At 28.0% G+C, this 19966-nt stretch overlaps 1 protein-coding gene across 1 annotated transcript; it reads right to left on the bottom strand.

The window, feature by feature from the left end:
- Positions 1–14286: 14286 nt before the first annotated feature.
- LOC112756124 (vacuolar protein sorting-associated protein 36-like) lies at positions 14287–19752 on the bottom strand. Its single transcript, XM_025804578.3, has 9 exons — positions 18833–19752; positions 17863–18066; positions 16636–16729; positions 16476–16533; positions 16210–16279; positions 15144–15279; positions 14980–15064; positions 14755–14842; positions 14287–14641 (listed from the first exon to the last, which is right to left on the bottom strand). The coding sequence occupies exons 1-8, from the start codon at positions 19484–19486 to the stop codon at positions 14785–14787; spliced, it is 1359 nt and encodes a 452-aa protein (XP_025660363.1). The 5' UTR covers positions 19487–19752; the 3' UTR covers positions 14287–14641; positions 14755–14784.
- Positions 19753–19966: the final 214 nt, after the last annotated feature.

Below are 19966 nucleotides of genomic sequence, written 5' to 3'. Positions count from 1 at the left end.
TTAATTTGTCCACCAAATTAAGGTGAAAAAGAGTGTTAGTAGCTTAGATCTGTGGCTGATTGGCTTCTAATAGAAATGTATATGTATGTACAGATAAAGTTGTTGCTGCTTTTATATTAGAAATAATTGGTCAAACGTTTCCTACACTAGCTACTATATATAGTACAACCTTTTTTCCATAGGAGTTTTTGTTTTTAATTTTTAAGCATTGGAACTTTAATTTGTTGATAGATTCAAAATTTTAGCTTTTGGGTATTGACACAATAATTGCAATAATTCTTTGGATGATCTCCTATGAGTGAGTAAACCTATGTCATGAATAATAATTAACCCATGAAGGATATCCCAAATTCCAAAGATATAAACAAATGATTTATAAACTTCAATGGTAATCCAGCAAAAGAACAGTTGTTCTTTTTTCTTTTTCCACTTTTATTGGGTATTGAATAATGTTTGAGACTACAAATTTTTTTTTTCCTTCAATCAATAATTTAATATTAAAATTTATAAGGGTGTTGTGGTTTCAATTCACGTCAAACGAGCTGCTTCTTTTTTGTAACTTTTCTTTTGTTGTTTTATTGTCACCAACCAAAGCATAGTCCAATTTCGAATCCCCATCATATAGTTTAGTTTATATGTATAATATAAGGTACTAGTAAACGATACATCGAAGTATGTGCTATATTATAGCTTAGGCTAAAGTGTATTTTGGTTTGTGTGTTAGTGTAACGACATTTCTTCCTTCCTTCTACATCTTTCTCTTCTTCTATATTTGCTTTCTATCTTTCCAATACCTTTCTCTATATCGACCTTTTTCTTGCGTCTTTTTTCTTCTTCTTCTTATTCGAATAGATAATTAAACCGCCAATAATTCAAACTTCAGTATATTCATGTGTGCTAGTATGCTTTTTTTTTTTAATTAGAAGTGAGACTTGAATTCGTAAACTCTAAGTATGTTATTAGTAATATTTAAAAAATATCACATTGAGAAATTAATATTCTAAATGTAATAATTAATTTTTGTCTAATAATTTTTCTGAAGTCTTATAATTCATTATATCTATATTTTTCAAGCGTAAATCAACCGAAAATCAACTATATTATATGTACATTAAAATTAGTTATTAGTATAAAATATATATATTTATATTGATTTTAGTATATAAATAATATTTTTGACCGCAAAAAGATTACTAATAAAAAATTGTCATCGACAAAAAACCAACAAAATGCTAAAAAATAGAATCATTGAAATACCAAATTTTTTTAAATTTTTTTGGTGACTCAAATTTTTTCAAATTGATAACACAACTAATATTTAGGTGTATTTCAATTGATATAAAATATTCTTTTATAAAATTAAAAAAAAAAAACACTATAGGTTTGAGAATAAATGTAACTCTGTACATATATACCTAGCTAAGAGCTGTATATATAATAGCTGATGCTGCCGTACTGTTTTGCTTTCTTTTACTTTTTCATTGAGATTCCACCTTTGGATCCATATCACAACTAGGCCTCCTCATGCTGACGTGTCCAGGTGTTTGAATTATTGACCCCAAAAGGTTGCATCAATAACAGGGAAGAAGAAATTTCCAGCCTTTTTCACCTCTCTTTGAATGATGAGCGATGAATGGGTGAACGCGGATAGGATCCGATTGGATATGTCCAAAATTTTGATTTGATCTGTATTAAAATTATTGGATCAGATTTAATATCAGCAGTTTTTAAGGTTGAATCCGATTCAATCTGATTCGTACATTTGTAGATTGGATCGGATTAGATATTGGATATATTTGTAAAATATAAAAATATTTTTAAAAATTTATTTTTATTAAAATAATATCAATAAAATTTACTTTTTCCTATTCTTTTAAATATGTTTACTCTTAAAATAATATTAAACATAATTTTCTTAAATAATAAATTAAAATAATACAATATATACGATAATTATTAGTTAAAATAAAATATAAAAAGAATATTTATTTATTTATTTCTTTATTTTTGTGGATACGCGGATATACGAATATCAACACAAAATCCATAATCTGATCCGATTAGTATGCGGATCCGATCTGATCCAATTCGAAAACCTTATGGATCGGATTCATATCCGCACTTTTCGGATCAAATTCGGATAAACATTGCGGATATGCGGATCGGATACGCTGTAAGCATAAACACCTTTAGTGATGACACCCAAATAATATTTTGTTAGTATGTAATAATAATATACACAAAAAATATATAAGGGTAAGTCATAAAAAATTACACTCAAATTATTTTGTCGTTAATAAAAATATTTTAAACTTAAATAAAATATTTTTAAATTATTTAAAAGTATGACAAAAATATCATTTGCAAACTGAAATATTTTACATTAATAAAAAAGAGTGATGCGGCAAATAAAATTTCTTATATAGTAAGTGAGTCTGACATTAATAAATGAGTCAATATATATTTTTTGTTGATAGAACAGGTTTTTTATTATGTATTTTTTACATATTTTTAAATTATTTAAAGATATTTTTATTAATAACAAAATTTAAAATTTTTTATCGGCGTTAAAATTATCCTGGTGGATTTTTGTTGGTTTACCTGTATATAAACCTATAAAATTGATTTAAGTAATAACACCACTCACTCACTCTTGATTTTGTAGCACATCCTTCTCTCCATGCATGCATGAAATCAAACTAATTAATATACAGCATACATTATATGCTTAATAATAAGTTTCCAAATGAAATGATTTTGCGTATAATAAAACGAAAATGATTTTATATAAGTAATATAATAATGTTCATTTCAAATTCTAGTTTTAAAGAAAATACTAAGACGTAGACTAAATTAAAAAAAGGGTAATATTAGGTAGACAAAAAAAAAATAGTCAGAACTTATCTTATTTAGCATTAATTAATTGTCACAATAATTAATAAATGCTAAATAAGGTAAGTTATGGCTGATTTTCTTTGGTTACCAAACATTTTCGTAAAAAAAAAAAATTGCTTGAAATCCATTTGAGCAATAATAATAAGTGGGCAGTGATGAGGATCCAGATTCCAGATAGAAAAGAGAGAAGCATTCATTGTGTGATAATAATAAGTGAAAGTGAAAGCATAGGGCCTTAGCAAAACAATATATTTGAAAATGATGACTAATAATTATTTCAGCTACATACCATATATATGGTTGATTGGTTATTCCATGATTTCTCATTATTGGAAAAACAAGGTTAAACTGTCACACTTCCCCACCACCAGAGTTTTTTCTTCCTTTTTTTTTTCAGAAACTAATTTATAATTATACTATATGTAATTCTCTTAGTTTTCCTCATGTATTCAGTGTGAATATAAGTAGTTGTTTTAGAGAAGAATAATATTTCAAAACCTACTTTAAGCTTACAAGACAAAGATAAATTTTGTATTATTTTCTTTAATTAAGTTTTTTATATAGAATAAAAATTTTTAATTAGATCTTTATACTATTTTAAATTTTATAATTAAAGTTTTGTCATATAAAAGACATTAAAATTAATAAAATATTTTTTTAAAATTAAAGATATTCATACTTAAAAATTAAATCATTAAAATTAAATTTTTTTATTTTTAAAATATTATGTTAATTCTAACGTTTTTAATTTTATAAAGACCTAATTATAAAATTTAATATAATATAAAGACCTAATCAAAAAATTTTAAATTATAAAGATTTAATTATGAATTCGGTAAAATTATAGAGATCAAAAGAGTAGTTTATTTTTTTCTTTATCAGGTTTTTATTTTTTTTACCGAAAATATAGAGATTCGAACCCACAACCCCTTAAATAAATATAGAGAAACTATGTCATTTGAGTTATAATTCATTGGCCAGATTAATTACTAATTAATATATAATATATATTTTATTTAAACAATTGAAGAAAACAAGTCTCTCAAATTATACTAAAAGTATTGTTAGAGAAAGAAGAATGAATTGGCAGAATAATAGTTGGTCTGCCATGGTACCTTCGAAACAAGGATGGTCTTGTTTGATGTTGTTGGTTCTTGATTCAGTTCTTTTTCATCGTCAGCTTCTTCATTCATAACCATTTGTAATTAATTATTAATTAGCATCATTTACTGTTTGCAGAGACTGCACCAATTCATCAGCGGCTGACATGGGAGACAGTAGTCCTTTTTTTTATATATTTTCATGTGTCTCTCTTCCCAATCTCGTGATTCCTTACTCTTTTGTTTCTATACGCTCACATTCATAGCTTAATCTTCTTATTTATCATTATTATATCACCTTCTTCATCTTAAGTGAAGTTTTAACTTTCAGTTATGCTTGTGTATGTAGTTTTAAATTTAAGATTTATAATTCTGAATCTATGATGCACGGATATTGATACAGATATGGGATACGATATGATATAGAATAGGCTAATATGTAAATTTTAAAATTTTATAAGATACAGGAATACACATATATATAAAATATAAAGTATTTTTAGATAAATTGTAATGATATTTTGATATTTTATTGATATTAAAATATGAATTAATTTTTTAATTAATTTTAATATCTTATTTTAATTATATCAAGTATTTAAAATTTTTTTGTTTTAATAAATAATAATATATACTATATCTAAATTTATTTTAAGAATATATGTTAAGAATAAAACTGAACATACTAACACATGATGGTATTTAGGTGTGTTCAAAAGTGTTTGGAGAAGAATTTATTATTTTAAATATAGTTGGATACAGCAGACATCGTGTCGGATGAGTATCCGTGATTGTCTGACACGCAGACATGACAATTCAGCAAAATGTCCGTGTTTCATAATTTTAAATGTATATCATTTTAGATGGTTTGGAATATGAAGAGAAGATCAGCAAAATATCATATTAATTGGATGATCAGATAAAAAAAAGACAAATAAATGATAGTTAGAAAAAAAAAATAAAGAATCTCCTAAAATAATTATGGATCAAAAGAGATTTATGTATAAATGTTAAATAATGTTAAAAATAATCTAGTTGTATTATTATATGAGTTGATTATGCAAGATCTAATACAAGTGTTTTTCGTGAAAGATTTTGAGGTGGTTGTATAATTTATGTTAGAAGAGTACAATGTATGGTTAGAATAAATAATCTTTAACATAAATGAATAATGCTTGGTTAACTGGACATATTGTGGTGGTAATAGTTACTGAAAGTTAAAATTTTAAAAGAAATATTTAAGAATTTTATATAACAATGTGGTAAGATGATAATCCAATATACTTCTATGAAGAAGTTCACATACATCAGCAATTAGAGAAATATAATTAATAGGAAATATTATAATAAAGTTATTTGAGTATAATATTGATAAATTGATAAGGATGTGATAAATGTATGCGTCTAAATTAGTGACTCCTTAATAACAATACCAAAAGAAAATGACTGATTTAGATATATTTAAATATTTGTAGTATTTTGAGTAAATTTTATAATATAATTCATCTGAATTTATCGCCTACAGTTTTGGGGGTCGAAAGTATTAGCAACAGTCGAAAAAAAAATTATATAAATGATCATCATAATATGAATTATTAAGGGTGGTAAAATGGATCGATTCCGTCGGACCGATTCGCTAAACCCATTAAAAAAGGTGGGTTGGGCTAGAATTTAAAACCCGTCAAATTAAAAAAAATCGCTAAACCTGCACCGCCAAATTGGTGGATTTTGGCAGGGCGGGCCGGTCTGCCGGGTCGAAATTTTTTTTTTTAATTAAATAAAAGAGTTATTACTATTATAAAATTAATAATTAATTAATTATAGAATTTTTAAACACTTTTTTTTTCATTTTTTGTTTTTATTCTTCTTTTAGTTATTAACTTTATTTATTTTATTTTACAATTTCGTATATATGCTCAAATTATGTGACTTATTTTTTAAAATAAAGATGATTTTATTGACAAATATTATTTTGAATAATTTTATTGAAGTTAAAAATTAAAAAAATAATAAAAAAAATATATTATAATTTAAGAAAAAATGGGTCAGGGATTAATATGGTGCACTTTTCTCAATCTCATAGATGTAATTGATGCAATTAGAATCTCAGAAACGATTTTAGTGCACGACGTCAATCTCATGGACCATTTTGGAGTTTAACTCTCCAAATTCACCCAACACAAATATATACACCCTATTTCTCTTGCGTCTTTTTTTTTTTTTTTACTTTTAAAAAATTAAAATATTCCTACAAAATATTTGAGGAAAAAAAAACCCGAATCAAATACAAAAGTAGTGGAAGCAATAAAAAAAATTATTAAGCAATAAATTATAAATTTTGTTAGATATCAAACAGATGATACAGTAGAATATAAAAATTAAAAATAAAAAATTTATATAAATAACTTTTTTAAAATTATAATTTTTCTCTACCATAAAAAAATTATAATACCACTTTTTTTTTTTTGACAAAATAAGAATGTACGTCTCTTTAAATATAAGAAAAAGTTTCTCAAAACAAAATTTTTCTATATTATTCAATATTACTATTATTTTTATTAGATGAATTGAATTAAATTAAAGTAAGAAAGCTCAATTTATAAATACACTTTTTTAATGTAAATTATCCATCAATTAAAAGTAAATAATTATTTTTTTACCACTAAAATTTTATAATTATAATTTATAAATGTTTAAATCCTTTCAATTATTTAGCTTTTTATTCATTTTACAAATTTGGCATGCCTTTCTTTATAAGCTAAGAGAGGGAAGCCAAAGCAAGAAGATTCTATTCCAATTTTTTTTTTTCTAAAACACTGTGAAAGTGGAAGCAGCCCCACCTCTTGTATCACATATTCACATGACCACCGCCACTACCTTTCAAAATTAAAATTATAATCATATCATGTCTTATTATTTGGACAAAACTTCCGTTCAGATTTTCAAGGAGAGACAGCTTCAAAACACCCAACGTATACGGCACAGTCAAAATTATAAAAAGGAAAAATAAAAAATAAAGTTGTTTCAGAAACTAACGTACACATTTTTATGATCAAGAAACTATGCATAAATTAAAAGTTATTATAAAAAGTTTTCATATAAATTTAATTTATTGTAATTTAAACAATAATTCAAATTTAGAAAGAGAAAAAAAAAGGTGATTAGTAGTTTAGTACACATACTATATATTATATGGTGAATTTTATGGTGCCTAACTTATTTTTTATGGTAATTTTTGAATATTTAATAATTATTTATTTTTATACTTTTAAAATTAAATATTAATTTTTAACCTTTTTTGATAAGTTAAGCAAATACTTTTAGGCACCATGATAATTACCATATTATATAGTATGCATAATACTATTATACAAAAACATCCAAGTAACAAAAATAATTTACTGATGAAATAGTAAATAAAGGTTAATTTTTTTTAGATATTGGATAAAAATTGGTGTAATTCTTTAATATTGGAAGTTATGGTGTTTTACAAAATTTTGGAGGCTATAGAATTCGCAGAGAGTGTAAATTGTCATATCAATTTTTTTTTTAATTTATAAAGACAATACACAGACTGCGTATTATATTATTTTAATATTAAATTACAATACACCGTCTGCATATTGTAAATACACAAACTGCGTATTATCAGTGAAATATGTATTCTGCGTATTGTACTTTCACAGAACAGCTCCCCTAAAATACTGTAAAATTCTATTTTTTATAACATTAAGGTAAAATTCTATTCACTCTTCCATATTAAAATAAAAAATTCATAAATAATATGCATGAAGTTAAAAAATGAAAATCATATATATATATATATATTTGTCATTAATATACCAAAACAAAAACAGAAGACAAAAAAAATATAAATACACACCTTTATTGTTTATATTTTTTAACTGAAATTCTTTTTAACTAAAAAAAGAAAGAAAAAAAAAAGAAAATGGTATATTCTATACGACAAAAATTAAAGCTACTAGGTTCTCTCTTGTGTCCCTTTTGGCACTCTCTATTGTCTGTTTCACTGACCCATCTTCGCTTTCCATAAAAACACACTTTAATAATAATAAGTATCCTCACTTGAAAAATTAATAATATATATTTACATAGATTCGTGTTAGATTATAGTTATAGAAAAAATGTATAAGACAACGAGACACAGCCAATTAATAGTTAGTTATAATAATATTTACATTGTTATTAATTTAATTGAAGGGTCACGAGGGGCTATGATATATGAATCCATTTGCACGAGCCAATTTGCACTCTCTCATAATAATGTATTGGACAACATGCATGTTCATTTGTCTTTCTAGAGCCACACTTTTTTATATATCATACACACACATGTGCCTCATCCTATACCCTATTTATTATGTTTCTTTTTCTTTCTAATTAATAATAATATCTTCTATATTATTATAAGTGTTCATCATGTGTATTTACACATGTTTTAGAGGGTAAGTTGTAAAGAGTTTTATACGGGTATTTAATTATATTTATATTTATGTATTTAGATAATTTTTAAAAGGATAAATTATACTTTTTGTCTCTGAAATTTGACAAAAATTTTAAAAATATCTAAAAACTTTATTTTATTTCAATTTTGTCTCAAAATTTTTCGATTTGCATCAAATATACACTCGACAGCTAAATTTAAAAAAAATTTAAGACCAATCTAACAATAATGCATGAAAATTATACTTAATTTGCTTGTGTTAAGGAGTTGTTCTTATAAAACTGTTATTGAATCGGTTTTAAACTTTTTGAAAAATTAGTCGTTAGGGGTATATTTGATTCAAATAAAAAATTTTTGGGACAAAATTAAAATAAAATAAAACTTAAAGATATTTTTAAAATTTTTGTCAAACTTTAGGAACAAAAAATATACTTTACCCATTTTAAAATAATGAATTTAAAATTAATTATTTATATAAATATAATTAATTATTGTTTATATAATTTTTTTTATACCAACGTTGCATGAAAATTAAATTCATTTTTTTTGGGTGGAAGTGTTTGTTCATTTTATATTTTTTAAGAAAAAATAGTTATAATACATGAAAATTATAGCACATTTATTATTACATAAATGTATATGTATGAAATGATAAAAATAGAATGGAATAAAGAGTAAAGAGTATATATGAACAAAGGGCATCGTTTGCATGCGAAAGTTGAATTATATTGTCCATGAAAAAATTAAAGACGTTGAAAAGCAGGTTCATGGAAGAATATTAATGTCTCCCTAATCAAAATTGTAGACTTGCATGGCAAGTATAAGATTTGCTTTTTATCACTAAAAAGAAATTAAAGATAATTTTTTTAGCTTACTTTAGAGTTAATACATTAAAAGGAGTGAACAAAATATGTCTTTCCTCCTTCTCTTTAATCTTCCCTTTTCCCCCTCTCTTTCTTTTAGTTTCCTTTTCCTTTTATTTATTATATTATATTTTATATTTTTTTCTTCTTTAATTTCTTTATGTCTTTCTTAAAGTCATCCATGCGACTTACGTAGAAAAAAAAGAGAAAAAAGAAAAAGAAAAAGAGATCCTTCCATTTTTGTGAGACAAGATACAAAAGAATGAAACCAGAACTAGTGGTATATTCAATCATTCATGAATATTATATTCCACCTAATCTTAAATGATAGTATCTAATTTTGTAAACTAGATTGAAAGAAGAGTGTGATAAAATTAGACTCAAGAGTGAAGATTCAGTTTCTTGTATTGCAAGAAAGACAAAGAGATATGAGAGAATGATGCTTTGAGTGAAAATAAAATTGTTATTATTCATTAATAATTAAGATGATTGTTAACTAAAGTGAGATTTTATTGATATTAAAATATAAATTAATTTTTTAATTATTTTTTATTTTAATAAATAATTATATATATTATATTTAAATTTATTTTAAGAATATATGTTAAAAATAAGGCTAAACACGCTGATACAAGATGGTATTTAAGTGTATCTAAATTTTTTTTTATTTTTTTATTAAAACACGGTTGAATAAAATATTTATAAACTTTGAGTAGTTTATATAGTTATCTTGCACCTAAAGTATTCATATTCTTAACAAATTTTAATATTTTAGTTAAATTCAAATAATATTAAATTTTTCATCAAATCATATCAAATGAAGAACAAAAAGCAAGTAGAGAAGTGAACAACCCAAAAAGGTTTGATAAAAGAATAATTTTACACCCTCCTTTAAATTTAACTAATATTGAAAAAAATTAATTAAATTTATATGTTTGATAAAGAGTATATTATTCTATCACTTCTATATATTTTTCCTCCCATGATTATTCATCAACAGGGAAAGCAATGACAAATAGTTCTAATAATTAATAATTAATCAATTAATTAATTATTTCCATTTAATGTGATATTAGACCTAAATAACTCCACTATTATTTAAGCTTTTAACTAATTTGCATGAATGATTAAAGAACACTTTGGCATGCATGCATATATGGCCGACCTCACATGTCTAATAGTGGGACCCAAATTATGTTTTCACTACAATTAGGGCTTAAAATGTCTCTCCTTGACCTAAACATGATTATTAACCCAAAAAAGTATATATATCACCGAATGTCCGAAAAGATAGAAGAAATTAAAAAAAAAAAAAAAAGAAAAAACGAAAAAGTTAGCTACCTAGTGGATCATTAATTATTATAGGCTGAGAAAATATTCAACAAAGAATAAAGAAGTAGAGATAAAATAATGTAGCTATATATAGAGATATATATATAGGAGGTAATAACGGGGAACATAAAGTCTGCTTGGTCACATGCATGTCACGATCCATCTTTTATTTTTTCTCCTTCTCTTCTTTTTATAATGTGGGTGTGATGAATGTTTAAAGAAAAAAAAAAGGTTGATTACTAGCCAGAAAAAAAAAAATAAAAGAAAGGTAGAAGAATAAGAAGAAATGGGCTATATATATATGGATAATTTGAATATAAAATTTGATATAATTGAATATAAATAAATGGTGAGACATTTATCAAAACGAAACCTTAATGTATATACTTGGTTAAAAATTAGGGTTTGTATTTCCTCTAATCACTATCATCGGAGAGATTTGTTGAGTATTTATATTATTAATGATACAATAATTAATCAGATTTCTCCTTCACCTTATCATAAAAACCAAGAACTAGATAATATAAACTATAAAGTGTTAAAACCCTAGACACTATACACTCACTAATTACCCCTCCCTCAAATAGCTAACAACTAAGATATAATGCTCAAATAATAACAGTAATAAGGGTTTGGCATATAATTATGTCCTACTTTTTCTCTCATAATAATATAATATATTATCATGTTAAATTGTTAATACGTAACATACTAAGATAGATATTAACACAGACATAAATACAGGATATGATATAATATGGGACATATCGAAACACGAATTTTAAAATTTTATTAGATGCAAAAATACATATACATGTATAAAATATAAAGTATTTTTTAGATAAATTATAATAATATTTTGATATTTTATTGGTATTATTTTTTAATTATTTTTAATATCTTATTTTAATTATATAAAATATTTAAAATATTTTTTGTTATAATAAATAATAATATATACTATTTTTAAATTTATTTTAAGAATACATTTAAAAATAAGACTAGATACGTTGATACGTGATAGTATCTATGTATGTTCAAGTGTGTCGAAATTTTTTTTATTTTTTATTAAGACACAGTTAAACACAACAGATACACGTGTCAAATAAATATCAATAAATATTATATCTAATATATATCCAACACACAAACACATCAATTCAATTAAGTGGCCGTCCTATATAGATAACATAAGACTATAGGGTAATGTTAGGTAGACAAAAAAAATAGCCAGAACTTGTCTTATTTAGCATTAATTAATTGTCGCAATAATTAATAAATGCTAAATAAAGCAAGTTATGACTGTTTTTTGCTGATTTTCTTTGGTTACCAAACATTTTCGAGACTATATATATGCCCATCCATAAATTTTACACGCACATTCATATTATTCCACCGTTTTTGACGTAACTTTGAAGTTTGTTGCATGCTATATCATATCCTCAATCTAAGGGATTTCATGAGATAATTAATGAAGCTCCTTTTCTCCTAATTATGGTCCCCAGCCATCATTTCATGCATGTAGTTGAAATTAGAGACCCACATCACTTTCATGTTCATATGTAACTTTGTGTACCATTTTATTAAAGTGGGATTTTTAATTTTTTTTTTTCAGATACTAGCCAATAATACACCATTGATCTGTGTGTAACTATGAACATATATAGTTGGCACAAACCATCATGCTCATTATTATATATTATTATCGTTGATTTTTAATTTGGTATATATAATAAAGAAGCCAAAATTTTGGTATACGATTTTTTTCCCTTAAAAATCAAGTGGAGAATACATTATTATTCTTAACAATTTGGCATACATATATGACATCAATTTGTCACTTTTAAGTTTTAAGTTTGTAGATAAATATATATAACAAAAAGTTTATTGCCTTTATTTTACACCATTTTACCCCTCGAATTTATTTTGAGAAAATATTCAAAGAAATGACTATTAATTAATTTATAGTCATTCTCACATGCAACTTCTTGCAAAAACATTAAAACAATTAGTGTAATTCGTTTTATTATAATGATTTTTTAAAAATTTATTTATCTAACACGTATATTAAATATTTTATTGAAAAAATAAAAATCAATTTATCCAATAAGAATAATTTTTAAAATTTTTTTGGAATAATAAAAAATTATTAGAACCAATTTGAGTATTTAACTCTTAAAAGTATCAATTATATTGCTTATAATATACATAGTCTTAGAAACTTTGGGTAAATAATTAAAAAAATATATACATGGGTACGCATTTCATGGAAAAAGAAGATTAGAAATGTACCATCTAAGTGTGGGGAAAACACTTTAAGCTTTGCATCAGAGTGCAATATCCATCATCATTCATCAAAAGCAGATAGAAAACACAGTATGTAGTAAGCATAAATAGTTAGAATGTTCAGGTTAAAGAAGGAATAACTTTGACTGCAAAAGAACACAAACACACACACATAGATATGAGGAATTATTATTATTGGATTGTCAAATTAAATTGACTTTAGAGATTTAATAATATTGTGATGTGATATGAGTGAGTGGTGAAAAGAGAGCATATAGTTTACAAAGTGGAAAGAAGCAGTGTTAAGAGAAGGCTGACCATTGACCCCACAAAGAAAAGAAAGAAGATATGAAAAAGAAAGTATAAAAACAGCTTTATGGGGAATCAGGATATTGTAGGTTGCATGATTGATCTCAAGTAAACATATTCTTGCTCTTAGATTTTTTTTTTTTTTTTTTAATTTAGATTTAGATGGCATGTTTTTATTTGGCATATAAATTTAAGTATATAGTTATTAATTTTCAATGGTTGTGTTTGATTTAGATAAATGTATAGAGAGATATATAAATCTCACGGAATTACTTATTCTAAAAATTTAAACGAGTGATTTTTATTATAAAAATTATGATGTCATAAAATTACTTATTAGAAAAACTAAAATTAATGGATAATAATATATGAATAATTATATATCTTACAAATAAATACAAGTATAAATTAATATTCTTTTTCTCTTCTTCATCTTCAGTACCAACCCCCCCCCCCCCCCCTCTCTTATTAAGAGAGACTTTCAATAGAATATGTAGTTACATACTCTTTTTTTTTTTGAGAGCTCCCAAAAGCTCCATTAATGTTAAAGAGAAAAATCACATTAGATTTTTTTCTTCTTATTTTCAGAAAAGATCAATTAATTAGGTTTTTTTTTTTTTGAAAGCACATCCTAAAGAACAATCCAAACTACTTGGTAAATATATTGTAAAAAGGAATCATAATGGACTATTCAGATGCACTGTTGAAAAGAGGGGTCACCTTCAGAATCAGAATGATCAACGGTCATCGAGATAACATGGGTAAGAAAGATGAGAAAATTTACAAAATCCATTGTTTGTGTTTATCTTTTATGACTTGTGGAAAAAGAAAACCTTTATAATGAGTTTATCATAATTCCTTTGTTATTTCCAGTTTTTCTCTAGTAATAAATATTTAAAAGTTAAATATTCAAAGAATAAGAAAATTATCAGTAGCAGCCTTTACCTAGTAATCTGGATCACTCCAAAAATAAAATTAAAAATGAAAAAGTAATCACGTTGATGCCATGCATTTTCGATAAGATCATAAACAAAGATTGTCAAGTTTTAACGAACCTTTCATTCCAAGTTTTATCTAACCTAGTAGAATCCATATTGTGTAATCATTTATTTATTTACATCCTTTATCCTTTTTCCCGGAACAGAAATATCTCTTATCTCTTATTTTATAGATTGACAGCATGTAAAAAACAATGTTTCCGAATTGCAAGACCACTCTACTACTATGAAAATTCTACACTATGGTACAATTTGCAGGGATTGTCAAAAACTGCTGCTTCAGCTATGCCTTCCTCAATTGGATCGTTAATAAGTAACAAATGCGCTTTGTCGTGTCCTGTGCCGATGTTAGTGTTCTATTGATATCAACCTTGTCTCAAGAAACTTTTCAACCTGTAAATTTGATCATCCGAAACCAAAAAATGTCAGCTTAGAAGAAGACAGTGATGAAAACCAAAATGGCATTACAACAGTTTAGGTTCTATTATTATGAATTATCCATATACCTTAAATTGAACATATCAAAGCTTGCAATTCTATTGAGGTGCATGGTTTGCCCTTACCCATGTGGCATATATTCCATGATCTTTAACTCTGCATAAATAGCATATCACAAAACCACTTATGCTTAATTGAATCAAACAACAAAATAGTATGCAATGCATCAAACTGAAGTCCAATGAGAACCCAGGAAAAGAATAGTAACATATCAAGCATGATGGTTTCCTTACAAATGCAAATCATCTCGATCAATCTCGGTGAACAGGTTAATATAGAAACGAAATCCATCCGCACTTATATCTCTGCATAGCAAACCTGAAAAGATTCAACCAAGATCACAAGTTAGAACACGGTTATCTTGCTTAAACTATTGAAGTAGTAAGCACTACCATACCCTTGCTCTCAGCAGACAGAAGATGCTCCTTCGCCATTGCTGGGGCAACTCCAAGTGTCCTTGCAGCATCACTAGCACTTATTCCAGCCCGAAGAGTATCGGGCTTCATAACAAGCACCTTGATTTTAGTGAAAACCTGCACCAAATCATACTTGCTTAAGTCAAACTTAACCACCTTTTTAATATAAGATGAGGTTGACGTCAAAATGACAAAAACGTGAATGAAGATTGACAACATTAGAAAGGGGCCTTATCTGTTTACAACAGAGAGACAAACAAAAATTAAAGAAACCTTATCCAATATATATAAAGCCAGCAGACATTTGGAGTTAATGATGTTGAGTTTACCAACGCAGAATTAGGGAAACATTTGGGTAAAATCACTAATGCAAAGATGCCAACAAAAGGACATGACTTTATCCACCACATGATGAAATACAAAAAAATATCTATGCAAAAGGAACAGTGATGGCTGCTATGGTTTGAACATGAACATGGCTTATGATTACCAATTAAAAATAAAAAAATATGGTGCTTTTGATTTATATAGCCAACCCTGCCTATTTTCAGCTACCATAGTCCAAGACTGCAAGCAAAACAAAAGCTCTTAAGGCCACAAACTTCGAGAGTTACATGGAAGCATCCAATAGTAGAAAAGACCACAAAAAAGGGGAGAAAACATAGTAAGGCAAACCAAAATGCAGGAAGATGAAATGAGAACAAGTTCTACTTCACAATGCAAGGAAGAAGAGAATAAGCAACGCATAGGCCTTTAAATTTTCCCCGTTTTGTATGGCCTGAAGCTAAAATAATCTCTGGAAAGGGTGAAGGCAAGGATAAAGGTGGAGCAGAAGAAGAAAATCCATCTCCAGAATATTTCATGGGAACTTCGATTCTGAAAAACATAACTTTCCATTTCCTTTTTTTTAACCATCTTACTTCCTTATGTTTCTAGATTATGCCCTCCACTAGATGGGAGAAGAATTAGTTTTCAAAAGGTAATAACAACATCAAACCTAAAAGAGATATAAAACTGACCGGAAACCAAAAAGATAAATGAACTAACCTCCTCATCACTGTGGGACTTATTCTGTATTACCATGACTCCACTGTCAAACTTACGTAGAACCACGGGGCTGAAATAATTAAATAAGATTATCAATGAATGGAAGTACAGATGACAAAAAAGAGGACTAAATTATAGAATCAAACAAGGTAGAATACAAGGAGTTTGATTCAAGTCAGCTACTACCCATGCCTACACTATGACTTCACTTTATCATGCATTGTAACTGAAGTTATTAATATCAAAGACAATGTCATACTACGTACACATCAAACTTCTCCCACAGGGAACATGCTTGTAACAAATCATCAGGTGAGATTAACTCTGTTTATTAGACAACCAAAACAAGCGAGGAATTAGTTCAAAAATGTAAAACTAGAGGCATAACCAATTCAAGGAAGCACAGAAGGGAAAGATTATTAGAACCTGTGCCACGAGCGCGATTGAAGAGACAATAAATATCAATAAGATTGACTATTCCTCCAGCTCTCTCAAGTGGAACTTTGACAAAATCTGCCAACTAAGTATTAGCACGAGCAGATTAGAATACAACAACAAAAAGTACAGCTAGAAGAAATCATGTTTTTTTCTACAAGTTGGAGTTTTCTACAAGTTCTGAATTGGAATAGTTTTATCAAATACAAATTTAACAAAAGACAGCTAGTCAAGTGAGTGAGTAAAATTAATTAGATCCGCCGAATTAACAGGATGCAGAGACCATTGTTTTTCCCACTACTTTTAAACCAAAATGAAATTCATATCGAATGATATGAAAGTACAGCCTAAAGGAAAATTTACTAGCAAAGTATCAAAACTAACGACTCAGTTATCCCAACTCACCCACCCACCCACCCCAATAGTTTTCCAGGCTCGAGTCATACAGCAACATTATGTCAAACTGCAACATGGGTAAATGGCATCCAATGAGGATAGATGATAATACACATGATATCCTTTGATTTGAGCACACTAAACCTTGCGGGAGAGGTCAATGTCATGTTTATAAGAGATGTTAGTATCACATTTTACAAAATACAAGAATGCCGAGTGTCGTATATCCTAAATCTCACGGGGAGTTAGTGTATAATATTACAAACAAAAGGGTGTTGAGAGTAATATTGCCTAATCACAAGAAATTAGTGTAAATTACTCTATTTTGTATGCATCAAGAGGATATTAATGTATTATGTCGACTGATTGATAGATGTTATTCCAACCTTTAGCTGCCTTCACTCATGTTATGCCTAGCTGTCTAGTATTTTTACTTCCTAATATTACCCTTGATATCATTTCAATAGTCCTGCTATACGAGCAAAACTTAAATGCCACCATTATATTCAGAAAATAAAGAATTTTTCAAATATTACTAAACAACATAAATCCCAAAAACTCCAATCCTATAATTTTGTCTTTTTCCTTTAAAAGAAAAAGGAAAGTAAAACTAGTCTCCATGATAAATATGTTGAACTGTGACTTGTAGGAGCATAAATAATAACTGGGAATCTTATTAACAATGCTGATTTTTCCCCCCAACACCAAATCAACCTTTTAAATGTTAACATAATGATCCATCTTAAAGTCTGTCTTAGAATTTTCAATGCATCTTGATGATTGGGAAATAATTTTGCAAATGAGAAGAAACGATAAGCGAACCTGACGGGATAACTGTTGATGATACATAGCACCCGCAGACTCTTTGGTAACGGGGGATATTATACCAACACTCAACAACCAATCTTGCATCTCTTCCTTCGTACCCATCTCCTCATCATTAGATGCATTGGTTTGAGAAGTTGAGCCAGACAAAAGTTTTTGCCTCATTTTTTCTGCTAGCATTACCATCTCTTTGGCCTTGCTCTGCAATCAAATCAGTTATGTTTTCTTTTTGTTAAATAGATCCAAATAACAAAGAAACACATTTCCAACAGCAGGGAATCAGCAGGGTCAGCAAAGGTTATAGGAAAAACATTGTTTAGAATACCTTCCCCACAAAATAAAAACATTATCCAATATTTCCTGTTACCTATGCCAAGCAAATATGATAGCACTTTGGTGGAATGAATATATGTTCAGGTGGAGGGTAGTTCTATAACTAGAGGTAGAAGAGACCATATTAAAAGAGGAGATTTAAATATAAATGGTTCAAACCTGGCTACAATTTGTAACAGAACATATGGCTTCATTTTATCATGGGATAAGGCTTAGTCGTTGTTAGTGTAAAAACACATCACAAAGACATCTATACCTGTATCACCACATCAACAACTACTACCTTGAAAGACTTGCAAGCAGAAGCATTTCGTTAAACGGTAAGATAAAACCCTTTCAACTGACATTGCATCAAAATAAATCTAATCATGATAAACACAAGGATTCAAGAAAGCAACACATTTCTGAATCCTGATCAAAATCCAACTAACCCATGATCACAACTACCCAAAGGCTTACATAACATCTATATAGTTTGATAAAACAGAATTCAATTCATCCAATTTGTCATCCTTCCACTCTTGATCCTATAAGCTAAAATTGAATTTATCAACAATATGAAAGAAACACCATATCCTAAATAGCTACCACAACAGAATCCAATAAATATCTGAGTAAACATGAACCACATTACCATGAGAGCATTCAAATCTTGAAATGCATCCTGCAAGCTCTTATCAGTACTCTCCCACATCTCCTGCTCCTTCCTCAGTATCCCTGCCACTCCCACCATCCTCACAGTCCCATCGCTCGAATAAATACCACTCGAAGCCGGAGCCGAACCTGAATTCGAACTGAAACCCGAGCCCGAACTGGAGCCCGGAGCAGGCCCGTCATCCTCCCAGGCCCTGGCGCGCCAATTCTCCCAAAACTTGGTGAGGAAGGCATCACAGTCCCCCTTGCCCCTCAAAACAATCGTTGCTACCACCGATCTCAAACCGTGGCCCGAAACCCTACCGTCCGGCGTCAGCGACAGCTGGAAGCGGATCCTCGGCGAAGCAAACATGGACTTGATGGACTTCTTGTGGGAGAAAATGTGGGAAATTGCGGCGAGGGGGACGGCAAAGGCGCCGGTAATTTCGGAGGAGGAAGAATCGGAAATCCAGAGGAGGCGGTGGCTCGTGAGGATAAGGAGGCCCGATTTGAGATTAGGGAAGGGGATGGTGGTGGGTTCGTCTTCGGAGATAAGGTCCACAGAAGAGAGATAGAAGCATTCGATTTCGTTCCGTTGGAGAACCGGCCGGCCGCTTGCGGTGAGCTGCACCGGCGGCAGGAAGTTACCGGACATCGGAGACGCCGGCGATTGCGAGTGACAAAATTCGACGCCAAGACTAAAGTCGCGGCACAGCCTCGTAGACTTCACTTCTTCTGTTTCTGTGTTCTTAATTCTTTTTATGTATTTTTATGAACCCTATATTTTTCCATTTTTAATATGCAGGTAGCATAATTTTATTAAGAATCCAATTAACCAAGTCTTATTTAACTGAAGTCCTATAAAAGGAAATTTTTGTTTCCATATTCAAAGCTAAAATTATTAATTGGAGAGATTAAAATAATTTCCACTTTATATATTGATTAAGTATCATCATGGTTGATTCAAAGGTTTAATAATTTAAACTATGTAACTAAATGGTATATATATTAGAATAAAATATAATTCTCCTTCAACAGAGATAACAATAATGTACTTATTACTTATCCTTTAAGCTTTAGCATAAAATACAATTTTTTTCTTTAAAATATAAAAATATTATAATTTTGTCACCTC

Source organism: Arachis hypogaea, chromosome 6, assembly GCF_003086295.3.
Source record: "Arachis hypogaea cultivar Tifrunner chromosome 6, arahy.Tifrunner.gnm2.J5K5, whole genome shotgun sequence".
Lineage (NCBI taxonomy): Eukaryota > Viridiplantae > Streptophyta > Magnoliopsida > Fabales > Fabaceae > Arachis > Arachis hypogaea.
This window is presented reverse-complemented; position numbering and strand designations above follow the sequence as displayed.

Coding starts and splice junctions, on each gene's coding strand:
- LOC112756124 (XM_025804578.3), bottom strand. CDS start 19,486: ATGTCCGGTAACTTCCTGCCGCCGGTGCAGCTCACCGCAAGCGGCCGG. Junction 16,730..17,862: donor ATCAACAGTTATCCCGTCAG/GTTCGCTTATCG, acceptor GCTAATACTTAG/TTGGCAGATTTTGTCAAAGT. Junction 15,280..16,209: donor AGTCCCACAGTGATGAGGAG/GTTAGTTCATTT, acceptor GATTTGGTGCAG/GTTTTCACTAAAATCAAGGT.